General features: G+C 44.0%; 3 protein-coding genes across 3 annotated transcripts in view; 1 reads left to right on the top strand and 2 right to left on the bottom strand.

The window, feature by feature from the left end:
* Positions 1-7,924: 7,924 nt before the first annotated feature.
* On the bottom strand, positions 7,925-9,152 carry LOC119456140 (succinate dehydrogenase [ubiquinone] cytochrome b small subunit, mitochondrial). Its single transcript, XM_037717753.2, has 4 exons — positions 8,991-9,152; positions 8,718-8,858; positions 8,517-8,652; positions 7,925-8,162 (listed from the first exon to the last, which is right to left on the bottom strand). Exons 1-4 carry the CDS (start codon positions 9,025-9,027, stop codon positions 7,985-7,987), a joined length of 492 nt encoding a protein of 163 aa, XP_037573681.1. The 5' UTR covers positions 9,028-9,152; the 3' UTR covers positions 7,925-7,984.
* Positions 9,153-9,310: 158 nt separating this feature from the next.
* On the top strand, positions 9,311-10,818 carry LOC119456139 (uncharacterized protein F54F2.9). The gene has a single exon (XM_037717752.2). It carries the CDS (start codon positions 9,336-9,338, stop codon positions 10,764-10,766), a length of 1,431 nt encoding a protein of 476 aa, XP_037573680.1. The 5' UTR covers positions 9,311-9,335; the 3' UTR covers positions 10,767-10,818.
* A 1,341-nt stretch (positions 10,819-12,159) lies between these two features.
* Positions 12,160-27,621, bottom strand: part of LOC119456138 (ubiquitin conjugation factor E4 A) — a 32,370-nt gene continuing 16,908 nt past the window's right edge. The window contains exons 11-20 of the mRNA XM_037717750.2: positions 26,809-26,885; positions 26,052-26,308; positions 25,100-25,260; positions 23,849-24,041; positions 22,185-22,298; positions 18,959-19,171; positions 15,356-15,525; positions 14,266-14,359; positions 13,404-13,561; positions 12,160-12,388 (exon numbers count right to left, since the gene is read on the bottom strand). Of these exons, the coding sequence (XP_037573678.1) occupies positions 12,280-12,388; positions 13,404-13,561; positions 14,266-14,359; positions 15,356-15,525; positions 18,959-19,171; positions 22,185-22,298; positions 23,849-24,041; positions 25,100-25,260; positions 26,052-26,308; positions 26,809-26,885 (1,546 nt within the window). The 3' untranslated portion in view covers positions 12,160-12,279. The remainder of the gene's footprint in view (positions 12,389-13,403; positions 13,562-14,265; positions 14,360-15,355; positions 15,526-18,958; positions 19,172-22,184; positions 22,299-23,848; positions 24,042-25,099; positions 25,261-26,051; positions 26,309-26,808; positions 26,886-27,621) is intronic.

Here is a 27,621-nt window from a genome sequence, read left to right as displayed (position 1 = left end):
TACTGCTTCAGCTGACTAAAGTGTGCTTCTGAGGAACAATTTCTATGAGGATAGGAAACAGGATATGGCCCTTGTATGTTAGCAGTCATTTGAGACTCAGGTCTGCCTAGCTAGGGCAAGCGAACAAGGCTATGGTACCTCAAGGTCATACTGAATCAGCTTTCTCCTCCTCACTACATGTTACAACAATGCTGCAACAGATGTCAACTGCAATCGATTTGTGTTAATTCAAACTTCTCACGTATGTGTATTTTGTTTGAATGACTAAAAATTTAACAAGTTGTGGTACAAGTCAGAATTTCTATTATTGTGTGAATGCATATGCAGGAAAGGTGCAATTCGGTATTTTATTCTGCAGAACTACTAACATATTTTGCAAACATGCATGACTCAAGGCAATACGTCGTAAAACATAATTGTTATTCAGTGGTCACAGGCTCCTAACTCTCTCTAGGGCTTTGTCAGCGCACAAAATTATAATGGGGCCGCTGCTGTATGGTAGAACATCACCTGATTATCTGTTGGCTTTATGTGGTTGGAACTAAAACAAAAAATCTGGCCCCTTGATTCCCCTTATTCTTCTCACGCAAGATAGGTTGGGCTTCTTTTGTACAAAGGCCCCACCGCCGTGGTAGCTTTGTAACTATGGTGTTGTGTTGCTGAGATTGAGGTCGTGGGTTCGATTCCAGCTGCAGCGGCCACATTTCGATGAGGGCGAAATGTAAAAACGCTTGTGTAGTTAGATTTAGGTGAACGTTAAAAGAACCCCATGTGGTAAAAATTAATTTTGACCACCTGCTACGACATGCCTCATAATCAGATCATGGTTTTAGCACTTTAAAGCTACAGAATTAACATTTTAAAATTATACTACAGAATTTCGGAGCAAAATATACAAGAGGTATTTAATTTATCTTGGGTTGTATGTCTTGCATTTGGGGGAGGGGACAAAAGATGCACTGTTATTTTGGTCAGTTCATTGCTTGGGCAAGAAACTCGAAGCAGCATTTGAATTACTACTATAATATTAAGGTGCATTAAAAGCAATATGAACAAGTCATAACTTTGAAGTTGGCCATTTCAACCATTGAGTTAAGTTAGTGTCTACACAGTAGAAACCGGAGATTCCTGCGACTATGCTGAACATTGAGGTTAATGTTTTTTTTTTTTTTTTTTCTCTTCCCTGAGATAGTCACTGGTTTCACAGATCCTACTGTGGTAGACTACAACAATCTTTTCCAGTAGTTGTAAAGAGTGCTGTGTCCAGAGTAGTTCTAGTGATGCAATTTCTTTTCCATGCTTGTTTGCCGAATGTGAGCAAATGTTTGATAACATTTTGCACGTTTTTTTTATGGCACTTCCTACCGGGTGGAAAGGAGCACACAAAACTGCCTGAAATGAGCCCTCGTGGGAGCTTGCACCATCCTTGGTGGTGCTCCCAAGACAGAGAGAGAGAGAACAACTTTATTTAACGTGAAATCCCAGTTCGGGTCCATTAAGTGAAGGTAGGCTTAGTCGTCAGTCAAGCTGCAAGTCTAAAGTATGACCTCTTGATGTCTGGGGAGGGAGTCTGCCAGCCACTCTTTCTGGGTCACAGGCACACGAGACTAGACAAGATGGGTATCAACCACAATTTGTCCCAACCCGCCCTACTTAATGACGTGATTCAAGGCCATTTAAGGCGCGCACAAACACACTCCCTATAAACCCTCCACATTCAAACAGGGCAAGGATGGCTGGTGTGCAGTGGCATCCTGAATAACTCTCACGAGTGCATTTTTCAAGCAGTTCTGAGCACTTATGTTTGGCCACTGAAAAGTGATGTTACCTTTTCATGGTGTCTGTTTGTGGACATTGTTGCATTTCAAGCATTGTGCTACATTTGCAAGTCATAATGTTGTCTGTTTTGTGTTTACTGCAGGCAAAGAAAGGTGCTCATGGTATATCAAACCTTCAAACCTTCCTGTTTTCTGTTCTGATGGCTGCTCTTTATCGGTCCTAGTCACGAAAGCCTCTGTGAAGCACTGGTGCAATCCATGCTTGAGACTACAGTGTGAGAACAGGACTAGGACCAAAGTGAATTTTGAAGTTGAAATAATTCTACAGAAAATGTGCCTATTGATGTTTTCAGTGTCATTTCTTTAACTTTTGATTGTTAAATATTTTTTGTGAGGTATTAGGATTGTCAAACAATTTTATTGTATTCACTGCTGCTATCGTCATCACTAAGTTTTATGTCATTAAAAGTGCACAAATTAGCAGCAACTTCAGATGTAATAGCATTAAGAAATTACGGTCCTGGACACTTAATGGCATTAAACTTGCACATGTCCCATGGGTAAAGTATTGTTTCGTGCGTGCTAATGGGGATTCAACCTGTCGCAAGTTGCGTAACTTACGTGAAGAAACAGATTAGGTTACTCCAAACAACAGATGTAAAAGCAGGCGTGGGGTAGATTCATTGCCAAACACTTGATTTGAATTTCTAAGTTTTGAGAAATGTTTGAAAAGTTGGTAATGTAGAAAGTGCTGCACATGGCAATGTTGTGTTAGGACACCTGCACTAGTGAACTTGGGCTGGATCACCACAATGGCAGCATAGTCGATCTGCTACATACAGTTGAATAGTGAAAGCTTGAAGTCTTGCTGTATAATCATTTCTCTCGCCCAACTGTGGGGCCTAAACTGTTTGCTCAAAGCTGAGCTAACCTATCTATTATGCATAATTTACCCTGTTACTTTTCACTGTACTGCTTATATGCCTGACCTGTATTGACTGGTTCCTAGCTGGAAGAACTCCATACTTGCAATACTGCTTTGTGCATAAACACAAATAGCAGTGTTCGTTTTGTGAAAGATGTTTACAATGTGAGGTGGTGTATGGCGTAGTTCCTTCCACCTGTCAAGAGTCAAGTCATACAATAGTTTTCTTTTTTTACACAGGTGTCTTGGTATAGTACAAATTAGGGGATTGATTTCGGACACCAGGTAATTTACATGTGCCTGTGCAGCAAGAAATTGTTTTACAAATCTATGTAACAGCAGTAACTGCAGTGGTCAGCCAGGGTATGCAAACAAGGCCTCTAACAAGTGTGTTAAAAAAAAAAAAAAAAAAACCTATATGGTCAACTTTCCTTCGGCACATTCCTTGTCAAGATACTGCTAGCATGAGTTTCTGTATGCTGAAGCTTGTTTCTTATAAAGTATGCTAACAATGCGATAAGCACTTGTGAGGTGATAGTGTTATCAATTCCCTCACCTGTACTAGTGACAGCACTAACCTGATCCATGTCTGTTAGTCCATTGGTATTAAGAGCTACTGTTAACTCTCATGTTATGTCAGTTTTAGTCTAGCTGCGGAGAAGAAAGGGTGCATGCTGCAAAGGTGACACATTGAAAAGAAGGAAGTAGGTTACTTAAAGGCTAACTGCAATAAATTTCACTGTTTCTAAATTGGTTATAAATGAGTTGTTAGAGCAGTCCTGGCAGAGTTGCAGGGCTGGAAGCTCCTTCCTTTTTTCTTCTTTTTTTATTGACACCCTTTAAATAGTACCTAAGCAGACGACATGCACACTTTGTTTGTGGATATGACACAAATCCTAGACCTTCAGAGACTTTCGGCACGCTGCGAGCGCCGCCTAATCTCGGAGGTCATGCAGAGGAACTGCAGTAATTCTCAATGCTTTTAGTTCTGCGTCATTTCAGGGTGAGCGGTAGTTGCAGCTTATTTTTTTTTTTTCCTTTTCTAGTTACGGTTTTAAAAATGTCAGTTTTCGCTAGCTTTTCGTGACGCATCAACTCGTATATTAAATGTAAAATCTTGCACAATGGCTGCTGTGTACCGAAACTATCTGAAACTAGGATTTTCGTGCAATCCAAAATTTCATTGCAGTTGAACTTTAACCCCAGAAAACCCAAGCACCATTCCACGTCAAGGAAAACTAGAACTTGCTGACCACTATTTCTGGCCATGGAGAGTACATTCATAAAAAAGAAAAGAGAGGAAAAAAAAAGTTATGAAACATTAGTAGAGTACAAACTTTATTAATATAGTAGTCAGTAATTGGTTTGCAGAAGTATCCACTAATCAAATCTCACCCCAGCGTATCAAAAATGATACATTTGGCTTTGTGGGTCTAAGGGATACAGGAGCAAAACTGGTGCAGTTTGGCACATCTGATGTTGAGATCATGTAGGCAGTCTTTCTCAGCCCAAGTACTGACTGGCCAATCTATGGGTCAACTAACCCCGAATGTGTTGCTTCAGAGTTGATACCTCCTACCATTCCGCACAACGTCCTGGGCTCTTGTCAGTTGGCATCTGCCTTGTGTACTTCAGAAAAGCAGGCATTTAGGCAGCTGTCTTTATGGAGATGCTCGTTCCAGCGTTGCTTGCATTTAGCTATTTGTGGACTCTTTCTCATAATACAGTATCTAAGCTCTAGCATGAAGTTTTCAACATAGATTGTACAGCTGCCAAAGGCTGCTGATTTTAATAAAGCAAGTAGCACATGCACTGTGGAACCAATGCTGTCTTGCTGCAAAAACCTAGCAGGAAACATTGCCAGCCATCACTCCGTCTCTACGGATTGCCATAGTCTTTCGAGGTATTCATGGCATGTCTGCGACTCTGGTGTCTATGAATGCATAGTAAAATTTTAGTGTAGACGTAGCCCAGACGCTGTTCTTACCTTTTATCCACCGACTTCCACAGACCTGTACGTACAGAACATGTAAAGCACTTCATTTTCTGTGATACAATGGATAGCGATTCTATTTTAACCACTGAGATGTTCCCAGCCCTGTTGAACCCTCTGATGAACTGTGTACAAGCACCAAGTCTTTCTCTTTTTGCACAAAGAATGGACACAGTGTGCCCTGTTGATGTAACTTCTGGAATGAATAAACTTCTCGTGACACTAACTGGAGTTTTCTCTTCTTGCCTTTTATAACTGTGTTTGCATCATCTCTGTGCTAAAATCTATTTGCTGCCATTTCTTTTTTATACATGCATTCAAATCTAGCGCATAAATGTGGTTTGGTAGAAGAGCTTGCATGCCAAGCATTGTTTCTAATATGTGAATATGTGATGCCTTTGTTGCTGTAAATCTAAACACATTGCAATTGCTTATTGGCCTATGTCTGTAAGGTAATTAAACTGTGTCAGCACCGTGTTAAAACATATTTCTAGTTTTCCAGGCCCATTTTAATGTGTTGACAGTTGCCCATTAATGCTTGTTACATGGATAGCTATCGCAGCTAGCACTTTCCTGCTTCCATTTCTCTGTCCCCGTGTTGCTTTAGTCCTCACTATCCATATTAAAAAATGGAATATGGACTAGCCATGCTTGTACTTTTGGACCAAGATAAATTTAATGTTGGGCATCATTAATTTAATGCTGGAGCGTAATTTCTCGGAAGAAAAAATTCCTGATTGGGCTTTTCAGTAAAATTAAGGCGCCTTGCTCCCAACTTTGGCCATCATGAGCATGAAAAAAAAAGGCTGAGGTTCAACTCTTGTAAACTTACCTATCACGAGCAAATGCTCTGTTTGGCTTGGTTTTGCAAAAATTATGCACAGAGTGTTTCATTAATGCACGCTTCCGCGCTTGGTAAGCTTCTCTATAACGTGCCAATCTGGCCTCCCTTTGCTCCGGTGTTTCAGCAGCCAACTTTGCCTTTGCTTGAGATTTCGCAGCCTCCCGTCTAGCTATATCTACTGGATGATTGAATTCAGCCTGCTGCTTGCGCTGAAGTGCATGCACAGACGGCCCAGCCGGAACGCCATCCATGGCTAGACTGAGTGACCAAGCGCCGACGAAGCAGCCGTTAAACCCTCGCCTAGTCACGTGGTACCGCAGTGGCAAAGCTCTGAGCGAGCACAGCTGCGACGCCTCTCCGCAGCGGATCACATGGCGTGACATCACACTCACCACAGTTGCACTCCGGCGGCTCTGGGTCATTGTGATGCGATGAATGACCTTGCAAGACATGGTGTAGTTCATCATACCGTATTGGCGGAGCAGCGCACTGACAATACGGTATGATGATCAATCACCAACTAGCCCAACTTTCTACATTACATGGTGTAGTAGAGCTTTCGCTCTAAATAAACACAGTGGAAGGGGGTTGTGCTTGGACTCAAGAAAACGTGTAGTACTAGTAAGTGCTTCCAGTTGGAGGTCGACTGCGAAGAGTGTCACGCCAGTTAGTGTTAAATTAGAGCTTCCAATTGGATGTCAATTGGAAAAACTAGTTACTACGAGGTTGTTATAACTGGCAGGCAACTGATAATTTGCTTTTAGAAAAAACTTTCTCGCAAGCTGGGAAGTGCCATTTCAAGCACGAGTTAGAAGAAATACATCGGAAACTGGCTCTACAAGAATGTTTTTTTTTTTTTTTGCATTTAATAAAAGAAAATGGCGAGGCAAAGTTTGTTTATAGAAGAAACATTTTAATGCTATTAGCATTCTTAGCCTACTTCCCCCAGTTTGGCATGCTGCTACTGTCTAGCCCCTGAAACGTTGCTCTTACTTGCGAAACAATAGCGTATGTGCAAGTTCAACCAATACAAAATACAACAGCAGCACATTGTCCCAGCTACGCCATAAATCACGACTATATGTAAAACCGGTCACGCAGCCTTCATTGTAGTTATGACATGGCACATAAGAGTGCCTTATCAGCTGCCGAGCTAGAATGGAAAAGACCTGCTAATGCCTGGTTTCCCTAGTTTGAGAGAGGTGTTTAGCATCAAAAAGGCCTTCAAAGATGTACCCACAGTGTGAACAGGAGGGGTCATTCACCACGTTTGTTAGGGGTCTTCACCGACTTTAAAGCACTTAAATATGTGTCGTACTTCACCATCCACAGACCCCTCACATGTACAAATGTATTCTAAACCAATGGAATTTTCAGAATGACCCCTACAGATTGCAAATATGGTTGCCTTCGGCAATACGGTGTTGCTACATTGCTTGCATTAATGTCGACATTCATCGTGAGACAGGTTCTGCCGGAATTTTTTAGCTAGCATTTACTCTTCACTGATAAAGCAGGCAAAACATTATCAAGCTACATGTTCAGAATTTTACATACCGATTGCAAGTATGTATTATGAAAGCAACATTTATGGCATTTGATCTGTTTTGTGGCAAGTTCTGACAATCCTTTTTTTTTTTCCGACATGCTTTTAAATGTATGCTTCAACTTGGTGCAGAATGTATCAAAGGCCACATGCTCATACTCTGGAATGGCGGTGTCCACAGTCCATGCCTGACATCACTGTAAGTTGCTAACAGCCCAATATCATATGTTGCCTTCCAAATTCTATTGTGTGTTTTGGGTCTGCTTGCACCCAGCCACAACTGTGATGCAAAAAATTTGATGTAGCAGAGGAAACTCTGCTTTTGCTTTTGTGAGTGGGTGATGGCAAGTGGGTGATGACTACAGTGTGCCAAGTCCTCGGAGACTGCATTGCCTCAAGCACTCTGCAGACAACAGCATGCTCCAAGCTTGGAGGCCATGAAAGATACTTGTGCTAGCAGTGGCTGGTGTATCACAATGCCTTTGTATCATTTCCAGCCACATTGTACTACCATCACCACACAAGGCCAGAGGTCACGGTCAGTCCAACATTTTTGTCCCCCATTTAATTGTTTTTAATTTATGAACCATGGCCCCACAGTGCATAAGGGAGCTGAAAGCACCTTGGGTGTTGTTTGGACACCACCTATAAATCATTTTATACTAGACTGCAGTGAGGAAAGAACATGACTAGTCACACTTGCTGCTTTTGAAAGGGGTCACGTTTATTTCTGTGACTGAAACTGTACTGCCAGTAGCCATATGTAATAAAATTCCAACCCAAATAGCTGACAGGTGTAACATTGGTGTAACCATCAATGCACAAACCAAGACATTACTCAACAACCTGACTGTCTTTATTTGTCAAGAAAGCTTGCCTGCTGTTCCTGCCTAGTTGATCACACGGTCCAGAGCATCTGAATGGCTTTGATGATACCCACGTCTGTGAAGTTAAAGTAAAAAAGGCCCGTGAGCGCAGCAATGGAGAGTGCATAAACAGCTCCAACTGCAACTTTGGGGATGAGGTTGCCAAACAGAGCAGGTCGAACGTAGTCCACCACGATTGTTTCAACGCCCCTGCAAAGCATAACGGCACACACTTAGATGCTGTAAACAAGGTGGCCTCGATAAATTGGCCTTATCCTTGCAAGCAGCTGGAACGTCAGAGGTACGTAAAAGAAAAGGAGGTTTTAATAACTGCAGTATGCTTTTACCTGTACCAGAGTAGGCGGAATCGGTGTAGCACTCCATAAAATTACTGATGAACAGAAAGAAAAGTTTAACACACCTGGCAAGCCGTTGTAAGCTCGTCGTTATATCTTTGGGAAACTTGTTACCGCTGAATGCTTCGCTGTCTGGCGCCGCAATTAGCACCAGAACAAACTGCCATTAGCAATGGGACAGTCTACGGCATACCAAATTGATACTTACCAGTGCATGTGCACGACAGCGGATATTGCAAGGAGGCAATCCATCACTGGACAGGGGAGCATGAATGCCCCGGGAACGATAGCGAGCATAGACGCGGCGAGAATACGCTCCGCCTTCCAGATATTCACGTAGTTCGCTGCGTCGTAGAATGAGGCAATTAATGCACGCCAAGAGGCCACAACAATTGCCAGTAGCGCTTACCGTCTGCGGAAGCCAGCCGTACCGCTGTGACCTGAGGATTATATGGAGCAATTTTATGAGACATTGACGAAACCACGGGCAGCTGCTTCCTGGCCACGGTCGAAAAGAAGGCTCGTGCTTGAAAAGTGCCGAGAGATGTTCCTGGAATATAGAGAGAATGCATCATGCCGGTGAGCAGGCGCATAGTGAAACGATTGCTTTCTGGAGCATCACTGAAGGCAGCGTAGATGCCTGCGGTACTTAAGATCTTAATTTAGGTTAGAAGTTCGTTACCTCGGCACATAGTCAGGCGCAGCATGCTTGCAGCCATGTTCAGCCTGTATGAACGCTACAGTGGCTACACAGGTGTAACCTGCTCGTTCTATGCTATGTAGTCGTTCCCGGATTAGATCGTGGAGGTCGGCCGGACCTTCTGCATACGGATTGAAGTCTGACCTGGATTGGCCGGATAATTAATAAAATAGCAAATGACAAGTCTAATTTCAACCATTGCCAATATTAAACAAATATACATATAAACAATTAACGCAATTCAAATACAAAAACATGCATTATTGTAATTGACCTTTTTATCTGTCAGCTCGCCTATTTCATGATCATCATCATGGATAAGATGTCATGTTGACGCGGTCGTGCCTCGTCGCGGTAGGCTCTCTCGGTTCAAAAATACTGTATTACTTGGCGATTACTGCCTTTCTGCTGTACGGTGGTGCATCTGCGTGGACTCAGGAGGACCTTGAGCTGTTCGACGTTGTGGAAGAGGTCAATGAGAACTTCTACACTTTCCTCGGGCTATCCCCAGATGTCGACACGGCGGCAATCAAGAAAGCGTACAGGAAACTGTCTCTTCAGTACCACCCTGACAAAAACAAAGAGCCGGGCTCCGAAGAGAAGTTCCGTAAGATCGTCGCCGTTGTAGAGATACTAAAGGATGAAGAGAAAAGGAAAAAATACGATGCGGTGCTCGAAAATGGCCTGCCCGACTGGAGGCAGCCCGTGTACTACTACAGGCGAGTGCGCAAGATGGGTATCGCCGAGTTGTCATTCTTCCTCGTTGTGCTCCTCACTCTGGGCCAGCACGTTTTGGCGTGGGCGGCCTACTGGGAGCGCAAGTACGAGCTGGAGGAGACCGTGCTGGCCAAGTTCAAGCGCAAAGAACGCAAGTCGAAGAAGCTGACGCCTGTCGAGGATGAAATTCGCGCGTCGTACCTCGATAGTCTTGGCAAGCCGCGTTACCACGACCTTCTGATTGTGCGTTTCACTGTGTTTCTCGGCTGGGCCGTGTGGAATTCGCCGACACTTGTGCGCGAGTGTCTTGAAAAGATCCAAGAGCACCGCAGCCGAGCCGCACTCGAGGAAGAGAAAACGAGCGACGACGAGTCGTGCGACGAGACATCTGAGCGCGAGCGCAAGCCTCGGAGGCGAGCGCGAGTCATCCCCGAGGCCGGAGAGATGCCTGTCGCGGCTGGCTCTGCGATTCCCGCGCTTGACACCTTCGCGCCACTTCCAAAGGACGGCGGGAGTGACCGGGGCGCCGTTCGGAAGACGCCCTGGGGCGAGGAAGACACCGTCGCCCTCATAAGGGCCATGAAAAAGTACCCGACGGGAACCGTAGACCGGTGGCTGAAGATTGCTGACCTGTTGAATCGCAGCCAGGATGAAGTCATGTCGGTAATGAAGCAGCTTCGAAACTCGCCTGCTGCCAACGCATTGCCACATTCTCAGGGTGTGACAGGAGAAGACTACCACTGTTTAGACGAAAACGCGACCCGCACGGACGGCGAGCTCAGCCTACCGCCGCCTACGCGTGCCGAGAAGCAGCCCAGGGTCGCGCTACCGCTTGCGCAAAGGGTCGCTGACTGGAGCCAGGAACAGCAGAAGTGCATGGAGGCTGCGCTGCAGATGTACCCGAAAGGAACAGAAGACCGTTGGGACAGAATAGCCGAGGCTGTTCCCGGCAAGTCAAAGGAGGAGTGTATGCTCAGGTTCAAGTTTCTCGTTGAACAACTGAAGCGAAGAAAGGTTGAGGAGAAGTCAAAAATGAGTTGACAGTGCACTTGCTTGTTTAATGTTGATGATGAAATATATTTATTTTGAAATAGTTTGTTCTCAGTGTGCACCACAACGTGCATTATCGTGAAGTAGTCATGTGTGGCTTGTAAGTTGGTTGTGTTGATGTGGGTTTCAGGTTGGCTGCATTAGCATCATCTCGATGGTAATTATTCTGCACTGCCCAGGTCTTGCTGTAAAAATGCTGACCAACAGTGCCTTAAATCTCCACATTCTTGTTTGCATGATCAGTAATGCTTCATATCTGCTTGCTTTGGCAGTACAGAAACCAAGCGACTGCTTTTAAAAGTGCAGATCCAGAATATGTTACTTTTGGTTGTGCTGTGGTATGCAAACACTTCTGATGCACCTTATACACTTCACTAGGAAAGGAAACTTCTAAAAAAAAAAAAAAAAAACGGCGTGCAAAGAGTTGCAAACGTCTTGTCGGGCAGTAGCAGTGGCATAGAAGTTTCCCGACTGAAAATTGAACGGCTTGTGACCTTTTGGCAGATTTTTGTAGTGAGGAGCATCTGTTGGTTTACTATGCTATATTTTTGAATAATAATTTCTACTCCTGCCACAACACTTTCTATAGCTCTGAAAAAAGAACTACGATTGTCAGTGCAGCAGCAGTGACAGTTTCCGAAACTCCACTTCCTGCTCTGCGTGACCCGACCAAATAGTATTTTCAGTGAGCTGCTTAAATACAGGCAACTGGTAGTGAATGCTAATGCTAGGGTGGTTACTGATGCCTTTTTTATCATAACCGAGGCAGAAATGAACTGATTAAAATAAAGAAATAGTACTTGCTATTCTTGACTTGCAAACTTAAGCCAAATGTCAATATTGTGCAATTATGTCATAACAGTGCAAGGTGATAATCATTCTGCGCATTGAGCAGTTGCGCTACTTAGTCCCAAAATAATGGCGCTCGTTTAGGATGGAGAGTGGGAGGACATCGTAACTGTCACGAACAATTAGTACACCTGAACTATTTCATGGCAGACTGGAAGTCATTGGCACTTGGCATTCTCAGGCGGTCTTCCTCCGCAGCAATCACCAAGTTCCACTTAGGTGATCAGATGAAGACCGGCATATATAGCATTACAAGGCTAATAAAATTTGGCTAGAAAAAGGCAGAGTTCACCGAGTGTCCACATGTCTTCGGCAGTGACGGAGGACAAGTGTATCAATTGAACAGGCCACAAAGCCTAAGGATATCCATGATACTACTGTTACTGTAATGGCTGGGCTGGAGTGTATTGCATAGCCAAATTCATTGTTCCATGCCAGGCAGTGCCACAAAGCGTTCAAACCTCCGGAGCAGGAGAGGCCTATGGACATAAAATTACAACATCACCTATTCTAAAGGCATTGTTGCAAAACCACCTTGGGAAATAACAGCTTTATTCTCTCTGCTAAATATTTACAGGACGTGGATAACAAAACCAAGAGATGATAGACACTTTAAAAAACTTAACACTTTAAAAGAAGATAAAATGAGCTAGCATCACTGGATTCTTTTTGCTCTCCATTCCAGGATTTTCTTCTTCAGGCTTTCATTGGGTGTCACCATCTCCATTGTCAAAGGGGACCGGTTGAATGGATCAGTCTGATCACTGAAAGAAAAAAAAAACAAGGGGGGGGGGGATATAGTATATAGCATAAAGCCCCAACCACATGCACACAATTTTCGAGCAACGGCGACATGTCATTATGGATCGCATCGCCATTTTTTTTGCCAGACGGAAAATTTTGCAAAAAATAAATGGCAACGCGATCAGAAGTCCAAGCGGCGACTTTCGCAGGGGACAGTGTGATTGCGCAACAACATGGCAGCAACCAGTTCATCCGCAATTCACTCTTGAAACTTGCTCTGTGCTGACACAGCAAAAAATAAATAGTAAAATCAGCCATCGCTTCGCTGAGTGTCAAGCTGAGGACAAGGTATTGGTGTTGTCTTGTAATTTTTGCGATTAGATTTTGACGCTGTTAGGCCTCGGGTGCAACCAAGAGCAGCGAAAGTGTTTCGAGTTTTGCTCACCGGATAGCGCCATAGCATTTCACGCTGGCGGCCTGGAACTGATTTCCACTGGCGATGACAGCATATTAAAGCTATCTTTGACCAAGCTACCTAGCTTGGTTAAAAAATTGGCCTCGTGGTACTACAATGTAAATTTGTTGCTACTTTTTTTCGCGATGTTGCGCCCATGTGGTTGTTCCACGCTGCGACACAACAGGGTCTGCCTGTCGCATTGCTCATTGCTGTCACTTGAATATCATATGGATGTGGTTGCCGTTTAAAGGGCACTGAAAAATGAGGGGTACTTTTCTTGGTTGTATTCCAAAGCTAAAGTCTCTATTGTTACAATGTCTGGATTCATTGTTGTATTGTCTCGTCATTTAAGTGATGCGTGTCCACTTGGAAACAAAGAAGGCGAGGGAAATGAATACAGCGGCATACATTTGTCTGCCCACTTTTGTGCAGCCTTTAACAATATTAGATCTATATTTTCAATGTATGGAAGTTACAACAGGAGAGTTGTGTAGCAAAGCCCTATTTTGCATTCATATTGGTGCACAGTCAATCAGGGCACAGCTCTGCGATATTCAAATGAGAAGGATGTTATTCACCTGAGGAGGTGCCTTGCTATGGTAGAACGATCAATCGTAATGCCCGAGCTTGGCAGCACCACTGGGTCGGTCATGATTGTGCTCATGATGGGGTCCAGGAACTCCTCGGGAGCATCTCCAGTGGCTTCATCTTCCTGCTTCTGTTGGGAGGCTGTCTTCTGCAAGTTTGCACATACATTGCACAGCCATTTCTTAAAATTATGCTTCACCAAAAGTTATGTGCATAAATTTATCAAAAGCTATTGAATGGAAACAAATTCTGTGCAAATGAATTGTGTGCTGCCATCTACCAAAAGCGCCACTAAGCATTGAGACAAAACTAGGCTCATCCATGGCACTGCTAGAAAATGCAAAATACCACTGATGAGCAGAGCTTGCCCAACACACGGAAGGGATTAATTGCTGTACACATGATTTTATATTTTCATAGCATTCTGACAAATATGAAAACAAGCATATTTATGTTTGCGAACGGAGACCTCCGACATGCATCACTTGCTACCTGTGCAGGGGGAAAGGTGCGAGCACCTTTGATACATTGTGTTGTCCCATGATATTATGACCCACTTGAGAAAGCAAGAAAGAAATGTCTGTGTGATGTTTTGCTTTCCTAGAACAACACTTTTATGAATCCTTAAAAGACATGCCCCAAAATTCGTTCAAACTAACCGTGTTATCCGACATGAAAATGACACCGTTATATGCAACATTCCTTATAAGCATATTTGTTACGTGCTGATGTCAAGAAACATTTCAGATTTCCTTTGTTATTAATCGCATTTTTTCTGTCGAGGTTTGACTGTGTATGTTCTCATGGGTGCAAAATAAGCAATGCATGCAGAATGCTCGTGAGCACACACACCTTGATCTTCTCAGCCAGCTCTCCCACAGCCACAGAGAGGGCTCCTTGCCTGATTTTCATGAGAACCTTCTGTGCCTGTGGAAACAACTCGGGACTGGCGAGAGGAAAGGCATCAAAAAAAGAAATACTTGTTTCACTCCTCCCATTTGCCACGCTTGTTCACAGTAATTAAGAAAATTAGGAAACGCTATGCATAAATTTATCCAACATCCCAAGGTGGCCCCAAAAGAGAGAGAAAAAAAAAATCTTGATAGAAAGTGAAAGAAGGTGCTGACGTAACACAAAAAATAAATATATGCTGCGGTTCTATGAGCCAAAACCACGATCTGATTATGAGGCACGTCGTAGTGGGGGACAGTCCGGATTAATTTTGACCACCTGGAGTTCTTTGACGTGCACCTAAATCTAAGTACACGTGCGTTTTTGCATTTGGCCCCCGCTGAAATTTAGCCACCACGATTGGGATTGAACCTGCGACCTCAAGCTCAGCAGCGCAATGCCATAGCCAATGGCCAACCGCGGTGTGTCTTGCGCAAGGCAGACGGCTGCAGCTTGCTTCTTTGCAATCGGGAAGAGGTCAAGTGAAGAAAATCGGCTAGATGTGCAGGCATATATATGCACAAGCACTGGAGTGTCGTTCAAAGGCATGAGTCAAAGATATATTATCCAAGTAAGGCATAAGTAGCAGGGGAATGTATGCGAATGTCTGCCCACAAGCCAGATTCAGCATAATATCTGCTGATCAAATTTTCAAGATAGCCAAGTAACAGCTATTTGTGCACACACTGAGGACATGCCATGCACTGTTTCAATATTAGATGGCACATATCGCACTCCAAGCATATGCTGATTTAAGTGCATACAACCAACTCCCTAGCTTGGGCTTGGTTTTCTCTTCTAGTAACCAACCACTTACTGCAAAATTAACAAAAATTGAGTTTTGATAGAATACTTTATCAGTCAAAACTGATTCAGTGTTTATCTTGGCATGACGCTCTGGCTCCATGTAAAGCAACTTGAGGATTTCATTGCCAAACATGCCTAAATTTAATAAAAAACTAGCCCTCTGGCTGTTGGTTGTCTCACCCACCTGTAGGACCGGCCATCCTTGGACACTGCAACGCAAAATGCCTGAGCCGTTTGGGAATCCGCCGAGCCCAGATTAGTGTAGATTTTGCATATGTTTTGAACCAGCTCCTGCGGTTTGAACTCATACTCGCTGAAGTCCTTCACTTTGAGGTTTTTCTTTTGTGGCCCAACCTGCAATATGAACAGGTGGAAGCAAAGTTTTTACATTCTTTCATTCAGCATGGACTATACACAGTGACTGCAGGCTATTCCAAGAACATGTTAACGGCTATGACTGGCCACTGCAAGACTTCTGCACATCCAATGTGGACTGCAAGTGAACAAAATATGGCAATTCCAGCATTGTGTATGTAGCAGGTCGACCACTATTGCATAAAGTTGGCAGAGTTATGTTATATAAATTGCTCTCTCACTAAAAGTGCCACAGAGTAAAAGAACCAAAACCCAGGCAAGTTGGTACACATTCATCTTCAGCACAAAGCGCAATATGAGATGTAGAAAAGCAGACAAACACTGGCACTGCCATAGAGAGTCCTACAAAAATTGCCAAAAAGAAATCTGGTGCAAGCAATGTATTTTACTGTGAACATATAACCCACGTCGCTAATTACAAACTCCCGGGGAGAAAAAAAAGCTGCACATAGCTCACAAAAACAACTGCATACAACAATGCTAAAATCTTTGTAAACACCATCTCCGTTTGCAGATGCGCAACTCATCCGCATTGCATCTTTGGCTAGTGGTTGCCTTCGTCACCTCTTCATCGACGCTGATAATCTTCAGCTTCTGCTATTTTGTAAAAGGCTGCCTTCGAGCACAACTCATTGTGGTCAAGAGTTTTGGTTCGCTGGTGCTGCATGCACTGTTCGTCAACTGCTAACACAGCCCAAATGCTAAATGGCGACCCGAAAAGAGGAGAGAAGGGAGCTTCAAGATGGGGGGTTGGGCAAAAGGTGGGGTTCCCTAGAACATTGCTTCCCTAGAACTTAGCTTTAAAATATGGCTTCATGGCAGCGCACGCCTCAAGGCAAAATAGCCATACAAACTGCACCTAAATTTTTGAAATTCTTGGTGCAGGTTATAAGTGCAAAAATACGGTATCCATGACAGTTCAGCCAAATCAAAATTTAGCCAGCACGAGAAAGATGGGTAGTACATGGATTTAGCTAAACTTCATCCTTGCTTCAAATCCTTTATGACTGTGAATTCATCATTTTAGACAAAATATTTGCGTTAAAAATGCAACTAGTTCACAATGATTATGCATGTGCACAATGACTTATTGACTTCATGCATTTAGAAAAATACAATTGCCTGGAAACTTAGAAAGCGCATTACAGTCCATGACCGATTATTCGGACAACCCCGCAGCACCACCACTAGCCCCCATAGACTGCAATTAGGACACCTTACAGTGATTGAAAAAAGTTTTACTCCGACTTAACAAATTAACAACAAAAGGGTATAGAAGTTTCACCACCTATACAAGTGGCATCTTCAGTATGCAATGACACAAATGAGGGCAGGTCCCAGTCTACTTATCACACACGTCCTTGTAAATGCCGATGCTGATGGCGATATGGTAGCGCAAATTTAGGGTCGTACTCGATTCTAACGTGCAGGCAATTTTTGGACCCGTTTTATCGAAAAAAAAAAGTGCGCGTTTGATTAGAGTAAATACGGTAAGCCAGCAAAAGGGTGTCGTAGCGTCAGTGGCGCACCGACGGGGAGGGATTCGGGGGTTGTAACCCCCCCCCCCCCCTTTTGTTTAACCCCTTTTCTTTCCTTACGCATTTGAGTGCTGCAACTAAGATGTAAGACGCGCAATCGTCTGCACACTCGCAAATAGCGCATTTTTTTGACAATTTCCCGTGAAGAAATCGAAATTAGTGCTGTTTAGATGGTATTGGCAAACTGTCAACACCCCCTGGCAGAGATCCTGGGTGCGCTACTGCGTAGCGTTGTATAGTGTCACCTAGTGTCAGGTTAGTGAAGTGAAGTGCAGAGACTTGCGCAGTAATCAAAAAGTGGCGCTGCCAGTGCGGAAAAAAAAAAAAAAAAAATACTCCCTTCGGCAACATCAACTGGAAAAGGAGAGTGCCGGCTTGGCGGGCTAGGCCAGCTGCAGCAAGCGGCGGGATCAGGTTTGAATGAAGGGAGGGGGAAATGTCACGCCCGCGGCAGCAAGATCGCCGGGCCGAGGGATGCAGGCCAGCCTCGCGCACGCTCGCATGCACACGTGCGCTCACTCTCGCCTCGCAGTCGCCGTGAATTTGAGTGCGCCAAGTGCGCCGCTGCCGCTTCGCATTCCGTCGAGGCAGAGAAGGTGCTTCCGGTTGCTGCTCGCGCAAAAATGACAAAATTTGGGGCGAAATATCTAGGTTGTCGGCGGGGAAAATTCGTTATTTCAAGGGGGTCTCCCGCTGCCACTTCGTTATGTGGGGGTCTCAAAAACATGTGCTTCTATGGATTAACGGCAGGGAATAGAAAAATTTCGTTATAAGCAGGTTTAACTGTAGTGATATTTTTGTTTTGAAATGACGCCAGCATGGTCGTTGGCCATGTCGCTGTTGCTCCGTGAAACCGAAACTAGCGAAGCTTAGTCGATCTAGTAGTCGCTGATGACAATTTGGCACATGCATTGACTGCACTTTCGTCTATCTGTAGCAACAGCACGACAATGGTCAAGATATGGGTGGTGATTTTGTAGCATCGTCTGCTGCTCAATTCTATGCCACTCTTATCATGCATTGTTCACGGCTGGCTGATCCTGTTGATAACGTGTGCGGAGCGTCGCTCTGACTACTGACTAAGCACAAAAAGCATGAAAAGGAATAGCATTGAAGGCATTGCTAGAAAATCGTGGCCATAGAATGTTTAGGCCGAAAATAAACATATGTGCACGCAGCAACCAGTGTTGACAAACGTGGGCCGTATTCTTTAATGATCACTAGCACATGACACGTCGAACGGCAGCACCATTTCTGCACAGTGATAGGATAGCAAGCCTGGTACTGCTCCAAAAATGAAAATGCTTGTAGACACCAACGCGTCTTGTGCTAACCACGTGAAATATAGTGAGCTTGGTACTGTGTTAACCGTTTCTCGGCTCGTGACAGCGACGACGGATTACAGACTAAAGTGTTAAGAATGCCATCACTCCACGACAGTGACGATCTGAGTATACAGCGCAAATTTTTTGGCCACTCGTTTAATAAAGACTTACTTTTTGGTGAATCCGGTATTTCGGACATCCGATTATTCTGACATTTTGGCTGTTCCCATTAAATCTGAATTATCGGTTGATGACCGAAGGGGGCGTACAAATTGCAACCCCCAGTAATGGCTCCCTCGGAGTAACAGATGGATTTTGAAGGTCATGTTTTGTCTACTAAACAAGCAGGAACTACAAACACGCCATGGCCAACATGTTTTGGACATTACGTATAAATAAAGCCAAATGAACGCCCGAAGTTACAAGCATGATAGACAAATCCACACACTACCCATCATTCCCATGGCAGCTGAACGGTAGCAGTGCAAGGAGTTTCTCTAGTAAATTTAGCAGGAAACTATCGTGACCTCTGCAGTGGGTGAAACTTACGAGGTGCAGGAGGAAGTAGTTGAGCATGGTCGCAATGCGGTCTACCATGGTAGGATGGCAGAAGATGGAGGTCACCTCGGCCGTGAGCCTTGCCAATGTGCGGATGGTCTCGGTGCCCATCACATTATGGAAGTGGGCCAGCATGCCAAGGTGCTGCAGGTTGGCCTCCGCCGTTTGCCCAGGCTGCTGCAGCTCTCGCAGCCGGCTCATGTACTGCAGCAACATGTTCAACAAATTGCTCATCCAAAGTGAATACTGTAGTAACACAACAGCAGTGCTGGTAAATTAGCAAGAAAGCCACTAAATTTGGAGAGTTTATAGTTAACTTAATGACAACGTTGCCTTTTTGGAGTCCTGGTGAATTTTTTAGTGACTTCTTTCACGACATAAATAGCTATATAATAGCCCTGGTAAAATTGCTCAACAGACTTTGGCTAAGTTTAATGCCTTGCTCCCATTTATTTGATCCCTTAGGGGATATACTATACACCTCTGTTTATTGCAACTACCTCTAAAGACATGCTGAAAAGCTTATTAGTGAGCCATCTATAGTCGGGTACAACTTAAGAAGTTAGGAGAGGCCCCGCCCAGATGACCGAAGCGCAGCAGCCGATTTCCTCCGCGACTAAAGAAATAGTCCCGCTGACGCGACTCGCCCCGGCTTGAAGCGCGGGCTGCCATGTTCTCCGTCGGCGGGGACACCGGCCATCCGGCTCATGACGCAAGTCTTTAGGGCGCGCCGAGAGGTGGAGACTCGTATGCATCCGCCTTTGAGGAGGCAAATGCCGCTGCCTTCTAAAGTTGTACCCGACTATAGGTGCATACAAGCTGCTTTTCCAGGCGAACCACCATCTTGAGATTGGATACTGTTTTGGAGAATTGGGGGTTGTTTGGTTTCCCTTCTTCAAGCTTCGACCTGCCACCGAAAATAACTTAAGGCTATATTATAAAAATTGAAACATGAGCGGAATTCCGACCTAGTCATCATCATCATCACTTACATTCTCACTAAAAAATTGTGTTTTTGGGCCGCAACCCAGTGACTTTTCTGAAAAAGAAAGTTACCAACACTGCAAAACAGACACTGCCATAAGTTTGACTGATTGATTGACTGATGGATTGATAGATGAATCGCGTTTAATATCTCAAAACAACACCTGAGCTTTGAAAGATACTAATCTTTACCACTCAGGGTTCTTTATTTGGCACCAAAATCCATGTGCAATGACACATTTACATTGCTCCTCTGTAGGAATCGTAGAACCCGTGCAAGATGCATAGCAAAACATGTTATTCAGTGTTTTTTCGTGCTTATTAGCTTACATGCCCTTGTCATTCGCACTATACAGGAAATGAAGATTAAGACATCAAAGATAAGCTGTTCAATGTTTAAGCAAATCCACAATTAAAGGGGTCCTGAACCATCCCTCGGGCTTGGCGAAAAAACAAAGTCCGCAGATGGCATACACTGCTGTGGATATCTCGGCTAAGTTTTGCAGTCGTGCGCGATGCGTGGAGCCCGCAAGCGGAGCACGAAGTCACATTTCTCTCAAACGCTTTCATTTCAACACTAGCCTGCTCCTCGCTCTCTTCTGGACGCTTTATTTCGTCATATAGCAGATTCCCATACGACAGCGGCTGCTATTGGCCAATAGCTGACATCAATCAAAAAGGGTGTTTGGATCAGTGCACTTCTTCCTATTGTTATTGTGTGTATTTATACACGAAGTTCAATAAACAGGCTGAAGTAAGTGCAAATGTGCTTTCAAATTTCTATAATAATTACGTACTTCCGGAAGAAGCTGACTATCGTCTGCTCACGCTGGGCCGCGGCAGCCCGTGTAGGAAATAAACGTTGCCCACCCGGCTTATCGGTATCGTACCTGTCGCGTCTCGGCAATTTAGACTAGTTTTGAATGCTCAACTATCCTCGATCCACATGAAACTTAAGGTCAGACCATCCTCATGCTTGCCAGCATGTGCTCACTCGTGGCCACTCCTGGTAGACGTCTTGACAGACTAAAAAAACGCAAGTTGGATGTGGCTACTATCTTGCGGTCAAGCAGGAGGGGTATTCTATAAGAGTCCACCTAGTGGACTGTCCACTTCGGCTGTCGCAATTGGCTCCAGCAGCACGAACGAGAAGGAGCCAGCATCTTTCATGCCGAAATGGACAGTCCACTGGGTGGACTCTTACAGAATACCCCCGCCTGGTGAAGGACAAAGCCGGTCCGCACCACGTAGCATGGTCAGACTGCTGCATATGAGGGCGAGCATGCACTCTAGCTTTGTCGTGCACAAAGCAAACGCTGTGCATACCTAGTGGACTGTCCACTTCGGCTGTCACAATTGGCTCCAGCAGCACGAGCGAGAAGGAGCCAGCATCTTTCATGCCGAAATGGACAGTCCACTGGGTGGACTCTTACAGAATACCCCCGCCTGGTGAAGGACAAAGCCGGTCCGCACCACGTAGCATGGTCAGACTGCTGCATATGAGGGCGAGCATGCATTCTAGCTTTGTCGTGCACAAAGCAAACGCTGTGCATACGCACTACGGTTGCACGTAGCAGCGGTATGCTATGCAGCGTAGATACCGCGGCCGCCGCAACGAGTCCACTAGCTAAGTGCACTCCGGCTCACTGAAGTCAACCGCGTTTGGCTTACGTTTGGCACATCATAGGCACCAAAATCGGAAGTAGCGTCGTCGTTAACATCCAAAACCAAATTTTAACTGCATGACACGGTGACATTTAGAAGGTGAAGCGCTGTGGGCATGCCCCACTCGACCGTAGCCTTCGCAGTGCAAGGCATTGAAGAAGGAGTGGAAGTACCACAGAGGCCGTGTTTGAGTGCCAATAATTCCGCTTCTGCTGAACATATTAAAGTACTTTTTGCGGCAAAGTATTCCTGAAATAGCCTATTTTCACTTCAAATGCCTTTCTCCACTTCGATAAGAAGTGGTTCAGGGCCCCTTTATATGAAACTCTTTGACGCCAACTTGGAGCACTGGATATGAGCCCCCTTGGCCTGTGCTGGTCTTTATTGAACCTCTTTGATGCAAACTTCTTTAATGCCCAGCTAAATAAAATGAGGCAGCTATCTCACAGAACATTTTGGCGATGGCCGCTACATGTTGCTCTGCACACAGCTCAGCAGCAAATAGCTTATACTCACACTTCAATGCACTACCTTACAAGCAAGAGGTGCAGATGTAAATTAAACTCACCGAAAGGGCTTCATCTAAAAGGAAGATAGCGTCATTGATGAGCAAGTTGATGAATCTCAGAAAAAGGGGAGGTGTGGAACACTCAATGTTTGCTTCTGCTTCAGCCGCCAGACTCTGCAGGTTTAGACAAATAACAAGATGGAATAGAACAACCACACACATTAGAGATGCATGTTCAAGAAATACATAGTTGCCTGTTCAACAGATGGGTTTCAAGAATGGCACATCGGTGATGGGTCACTAAGAGCGATATTGTTATCAAAATTAGTAACTAACACCTATATTCAACAAGCATGGGGATTTCATATCTGTGTTTATGTGAAGTGAAAATACAGGAAACGCCATGAAATCACTTTGTGCCGTAACTCTCAAATGAGAAATGTTGTGGTAACTTCGTAACAAAGACAATGTCTTCTGGTGCATTTTGATTTGTTCTTCAAAGCTTTCTCATTAAAACATTCATCTGGTATCTGATGTATAACTCCAATGAAAATAAGTCTTCAATCCATCAACACAACACCCAATCCACTTTATTAATGAAACTCAAATGTTCGAATACTATGACAGGTTATCATTAAACCTAAACTGATCTTAGAACTACTGCCCATGATATTTATGCACTTGCACAAGGGTAGCAATATCTGCTGCCATTCTGCATCCAGTTGCTTTACATTTGCTGATTGAAGCCTTCCGAACTGCATGAAATTGCTTGAATAACAGTGCAGCAAACTAAAATGATCATCCACAATGACTCCAGCTAAAATTGGCATTATTTGTTTAGCTTTAATCTCCTTGAATCATTTCTCTTGACATCTGATCCTTACCCCAAAACAATGTTTTAAAGAAAAGATGTGACTGTTGCATCTGATGAGTGATGGTAATTGCATTCTCACATGCAGTTTATTTCTACACACAGCCAATGAAAAAGTTCATAATGTTCAGCATGGCTGTTTGTTATGAATAATTTATACTCAGTTACATGTAGCATCATTATAAGTGAACTGTACTGCTGCACCAGGGCTTCGCTAAAAACACATTTTGCTGACATGTTGTTGAACATGTAAGAGGTGATGGAGAGATAAAAGCATTGCTTGATGTTGGACATGGTTACAATTTAAAAGTGCAGGCCAGAGAGGACAGGCAGTGACACTGACTTAGCTACCTCACAATGCATGTAGCATGTCCAACGCATGTCTTGACATCGTGATATATCAATTTCCGCCATGCCATGCCATCCTCACTCCAGTGTACCTTTGTAACGCTATCTCTCCCCTTTCTTGACTAGCTGTTCGCAAAAAATTTTCTTGCCACCACGAAGACAGGGCAGGAAGTAAAAGTAACAGTGCCCACTTGCCAGGTGCACTTTACAAACGCAGACAAATGCAGTCACCTTCGCAAGAAACAAGATGTCATTGAAGTGCATTAATGGTGCCATACGCTCATAGTTGCAGAAACAAACATCTGCTAGACAGCCTCTGCTAAACATCAGTGCTAAATTTCAATGCCGCCCAACTATTCCACTACGAAGCTAGACTCAGCAGGGAATTAGCTGTTGCATCAATCAGGAACTTCCTGCCTTATGCTACTCAACAACACATGTCGCTACAATGGACATCCAGAAAATGCAGAGCTGCAGCAACAGACATGCAGAAGCCAATACTGACCTTCATTTTATTTCTGTGACCGGGTATGTTCCAAAGATGCTCTAAAATGGTGTACATTGGACGCCGGTAGTGAAACTTCTGTTCAAATGTCACACTCTGTCCAGTCATCTCAATGCTCACAAAAACATGAAGGAGTGTTGGCGACAGTTCCATTGCAAAAGGATGCTGCAAGAACAGCCGTTTCCTGTTGCTCCTGAGTGAAGTAAGAGAAAAGAACATTTCATGAACCTATTCGACTCAACTCGTAAAGAGTTTGTAATAATAAAACCAATTGCTTTGAACACTCTTTCTCCTAGTAAGGAAACTCAAAGTTTCATACAGAAACTGAGTGTGCCTGGCCTATGGCATCCAAATGGCAGTTAAATGCACTTAAAAATGGGAACATGTGATGGACTAAAACGGCAGTGGCTATGTCAAAAGATCAATAAAACGAACATCTTATGGCACTTGAAACTTCAGTGTTGGTTGTATGCTGACTCTACAAACTAGCACTGTGAATAAGTCTGAATAATACAGAATGTCTCAAGAAATTTAATTGGAATATGGAAAGCACCGTCTTAGTACAATGAGTACACTGACGTGGTAGTGCTGACCCAACGTTCATTTCTGTAATGGTACCCAAATGGTAGTGGTTTACCCCTAGCTTGCTGCTTTCTCAAAATTTATGGGTGTGGCCCTTACACAAGAACACATGGTAGCTATGGTCATTCAGATTATTAATAGAGGAAAGACAACCATCAGAAAACAATAGTTTCAGTACAAAACTGAATGGGACATTATATATTCTACTTTTAACCAAGACAAGTGCACTGCAGGCTCATTACATACTACTACTACCACCACCAATGAATCGGCTCTAAGCAAAGAATGTATCATTATGCCAAACCACCTTGCTATTGCGAAGACTGCTTCAGCATGTCATTGCTATCAGCCAACTGCAGGTCCACTACGGGATCACTGGGGTATCTGATTATACCTGTACCCTGTTTAACTAAACTGACTCTTTGCCTGCAAGCTTCCTTATCACTACACTTAATCAGCTGCTACCCTCAAGTGCGTTTCTTCCATTGGCATCCATTGTATTAATTATATGACTCTTTCCTCTCTGTCTTAACCAGAATAGTATCACTTACCCATGTTTGATCTTTAATTCTTACTGCCACTTTTCTATCATTTGACATTATGCCCAGCACTTTTCTTCACATTGCTGGGCGCATGGTCCCTAGCGTCCATTAATTAACAAGCACTTACAAGGGCACAATGCCAGTGAAGGATTCATCTTCAGAGGAGGTCATGAGAACCTCGAGCATCTCGGCCAGCCGTGCTCGCAGGTGTGGGTTGTTCATGCGCTGTGGGCTGCCCATGAACACCAGCACCAGCGTCATAAGGTGTTCCAAGTCTTGCCCTACAAACTGAGAGACAAGCATGGCAAGGCTGAGATTGTGCAATTGGGCAAGGGCAAGCTGACAATCCTTCCACTGCCTATAGGACTACTACACTGCTCAATTATGTGGAGATTGAGGTACAACCCAATGCATTATTGAACTGTCACATGTGTCAAAACAAGCATTTTGATGCCTGAAAATAGGCTGTAACATCGATGCATAGGTGTTCACAGTCAACAAATGTAAGGGTTTTTTTAGGCAGGAACAGAAAACAGAGAAGATCAGCACTGAGCGTGCATAAGACAGCTGTTTACAGTAAAATCTGACATAACACATAGGTCCACTATGCTGCCTGTTAAAACATAGTGCCACAAGAATTTTGCAGTCTCAGTCATTCACTTTTGCTGTGTGCCTTTTCTTATTACATCCCTATTGTTGCACAAGAGCACGCTCACTATAACGCATGAATCTTGAATGTCACCATTCGTTCCAAAAAGACAGGCCCACCACATCAGCTAGTAGATGTGCTCATGCATGATTGTGGCATGTTCTAGAATTTACTTGGTTGCCAGCGCTGCATTTAGAAAGTACAGCAACACAAGTAAAAAAAATCAAAAATGTAAAAATGATGGCATTAGATTCACCAACTGCTGACCTTGCTTGCTGCAATCGCAGTTGCTAAGTTTTCTTTCCTTTACTTTCTTCGGGGGCAGCTGCTCACCCAATTAGCCGCTTGAAGTTTATTTTTTGCTTGCCTTCTTCGCTACCTACAAGTGAACCATTCCAGCTACATGACAATAGACTGTTGTAGAACCAACCTCTAAACTGCGTTCGCTGAATCTCTTGACAAACACGATGCAGTCACAAATGTTCTCCACCACAAACTCGGGCACGAGAGCCAGGCGGCTGCAGCCATGCTCGGGAAAGGGCAACGCCAGCGGTTGGTATGAGTTCAAGTCCGGATCCGTGGCCACATGACAGAGCCACGTTGCTGATGCCACATGGAACCGCAGCATCTGCTCAAGGGAAGTTGGCTCCAGCAGAGCTGCCTTCAGCGACAGGAAACGTGTCATGCCTGAAGGGAGAGAAGGCTGAGCTGCATTTTTGCTCCAACTATGGGTGTATTCGAATTGGCTTCAACAAGTAAGACTTTTTATTAGCAAACAAAGGCTCGAGAATGTGTGCCACTTGGGGTACAATTCTGTGGAAAAACTATATTAAATTATTTAGGGTGCTTTGAGGCCTGACAATATTTTTTTGTTGGGTTTAGAACCTTCCTATAACTGAAAAAAAAAAAAATGAATAGTCGAAAACATCATGTCAGTACCCCTTTAAGGTTTTGCACCTCAGTGCCTTTTGTCAAAAGTGTCAGTGCATCACTGCACTGTTGTGTTCACACCTTCAGATAGCTAGAGCTGAAGCTTGAAAGAATACTTTATCAGCTTCAGAGAGCTAACGTTTTGAAAGAGAACTATTGGTCTAAACTGATTTACTCTTTCCCTTGGAAAAGTGGAAGAGCAGTTAGACAGAAGAGTCACTTGATGAGCAATTTCAAAAGAAGACATCTGCGAGCACCTTTCTCCATGTTTTCCTGCAGCCTGCGGCCCACCTCTGAAGACTCGCCCCCTTGTGCACGTGTCTCCTCATACACCCTGCAAGGAGCAGAAAAAAAAAAAAAAAAAAACGCAGCAAGACATTATCCATCAAAGCTGATGAAAACGGCTTGAAATCAAGTAACTCAAATATATTACCAAACATCCATCAAGTCAGAAAATACAATGAAGGGGCACTGATTAATGTAGCTTCGCTACACAGGTCACAACTTATGTCTGGAACACAGAAGCTGCGAAGAAACAGACTTTCTCGCAGTCTAAGCATGCAGAAAGCTGTTTTGACGGAAGCAGGTCAGCTTTTTTTTTTAATGCTGAGGAAATGCTGTATATTGTGAAATGTACAGGTGCACGGCCCCTCAATGAATACTTCCAATCAATCAATCAATCAATCAATCAATGTCTGCAGGAGCCTCTTATTCTGAAATAGTGAAAGCAGCACGCATATTAGCATGAAGGGTGCGTCTGCTTCCTGCCACTTCTAGGCAACTGAATGGCACTTCTTGACTAGGTGACGACTCAAGATCTATGCTAGTAGGTGAACATTGTGGCAAAGAGAAAGCAGGCAAGCCCACTGTTCTATCAAATACATCTATTTAAATGGCCACTTTTTGTTGGCTACACCATCTATATGGGGTTACTGTGTCTGGTGACTTACTTTCGTCCTTGACCTCACTTTACCACCTCTTCTCGAGCTGACCTCAATTCTTTTTAGTTCTAGAGTCCCCCCAATTGCCAGGGCCTTCTTTTCTATATTGTTCCCATATATTTTCATTAT

This window comes from Dermacentor silvarum, chromosome 6 (assembly GCF_013339745.2).
Source record: "Dermacentor silvarum isolate Dsil-2018 chromosome 6, BIME_Dsil_1.4, whole genome shotgun sequence".
Classification (NCBI taxonomy): Eukaryota; Metazoa; Arthropoda; class Arachnida; order Ixodida; family Ixodidae; genus Dermacentor; species Dermacentor silvarum.
Note: the sequence above shows the minus strand (reverse complement) of the source record. Positions and strands in the feature narration are given on the sequence as shown.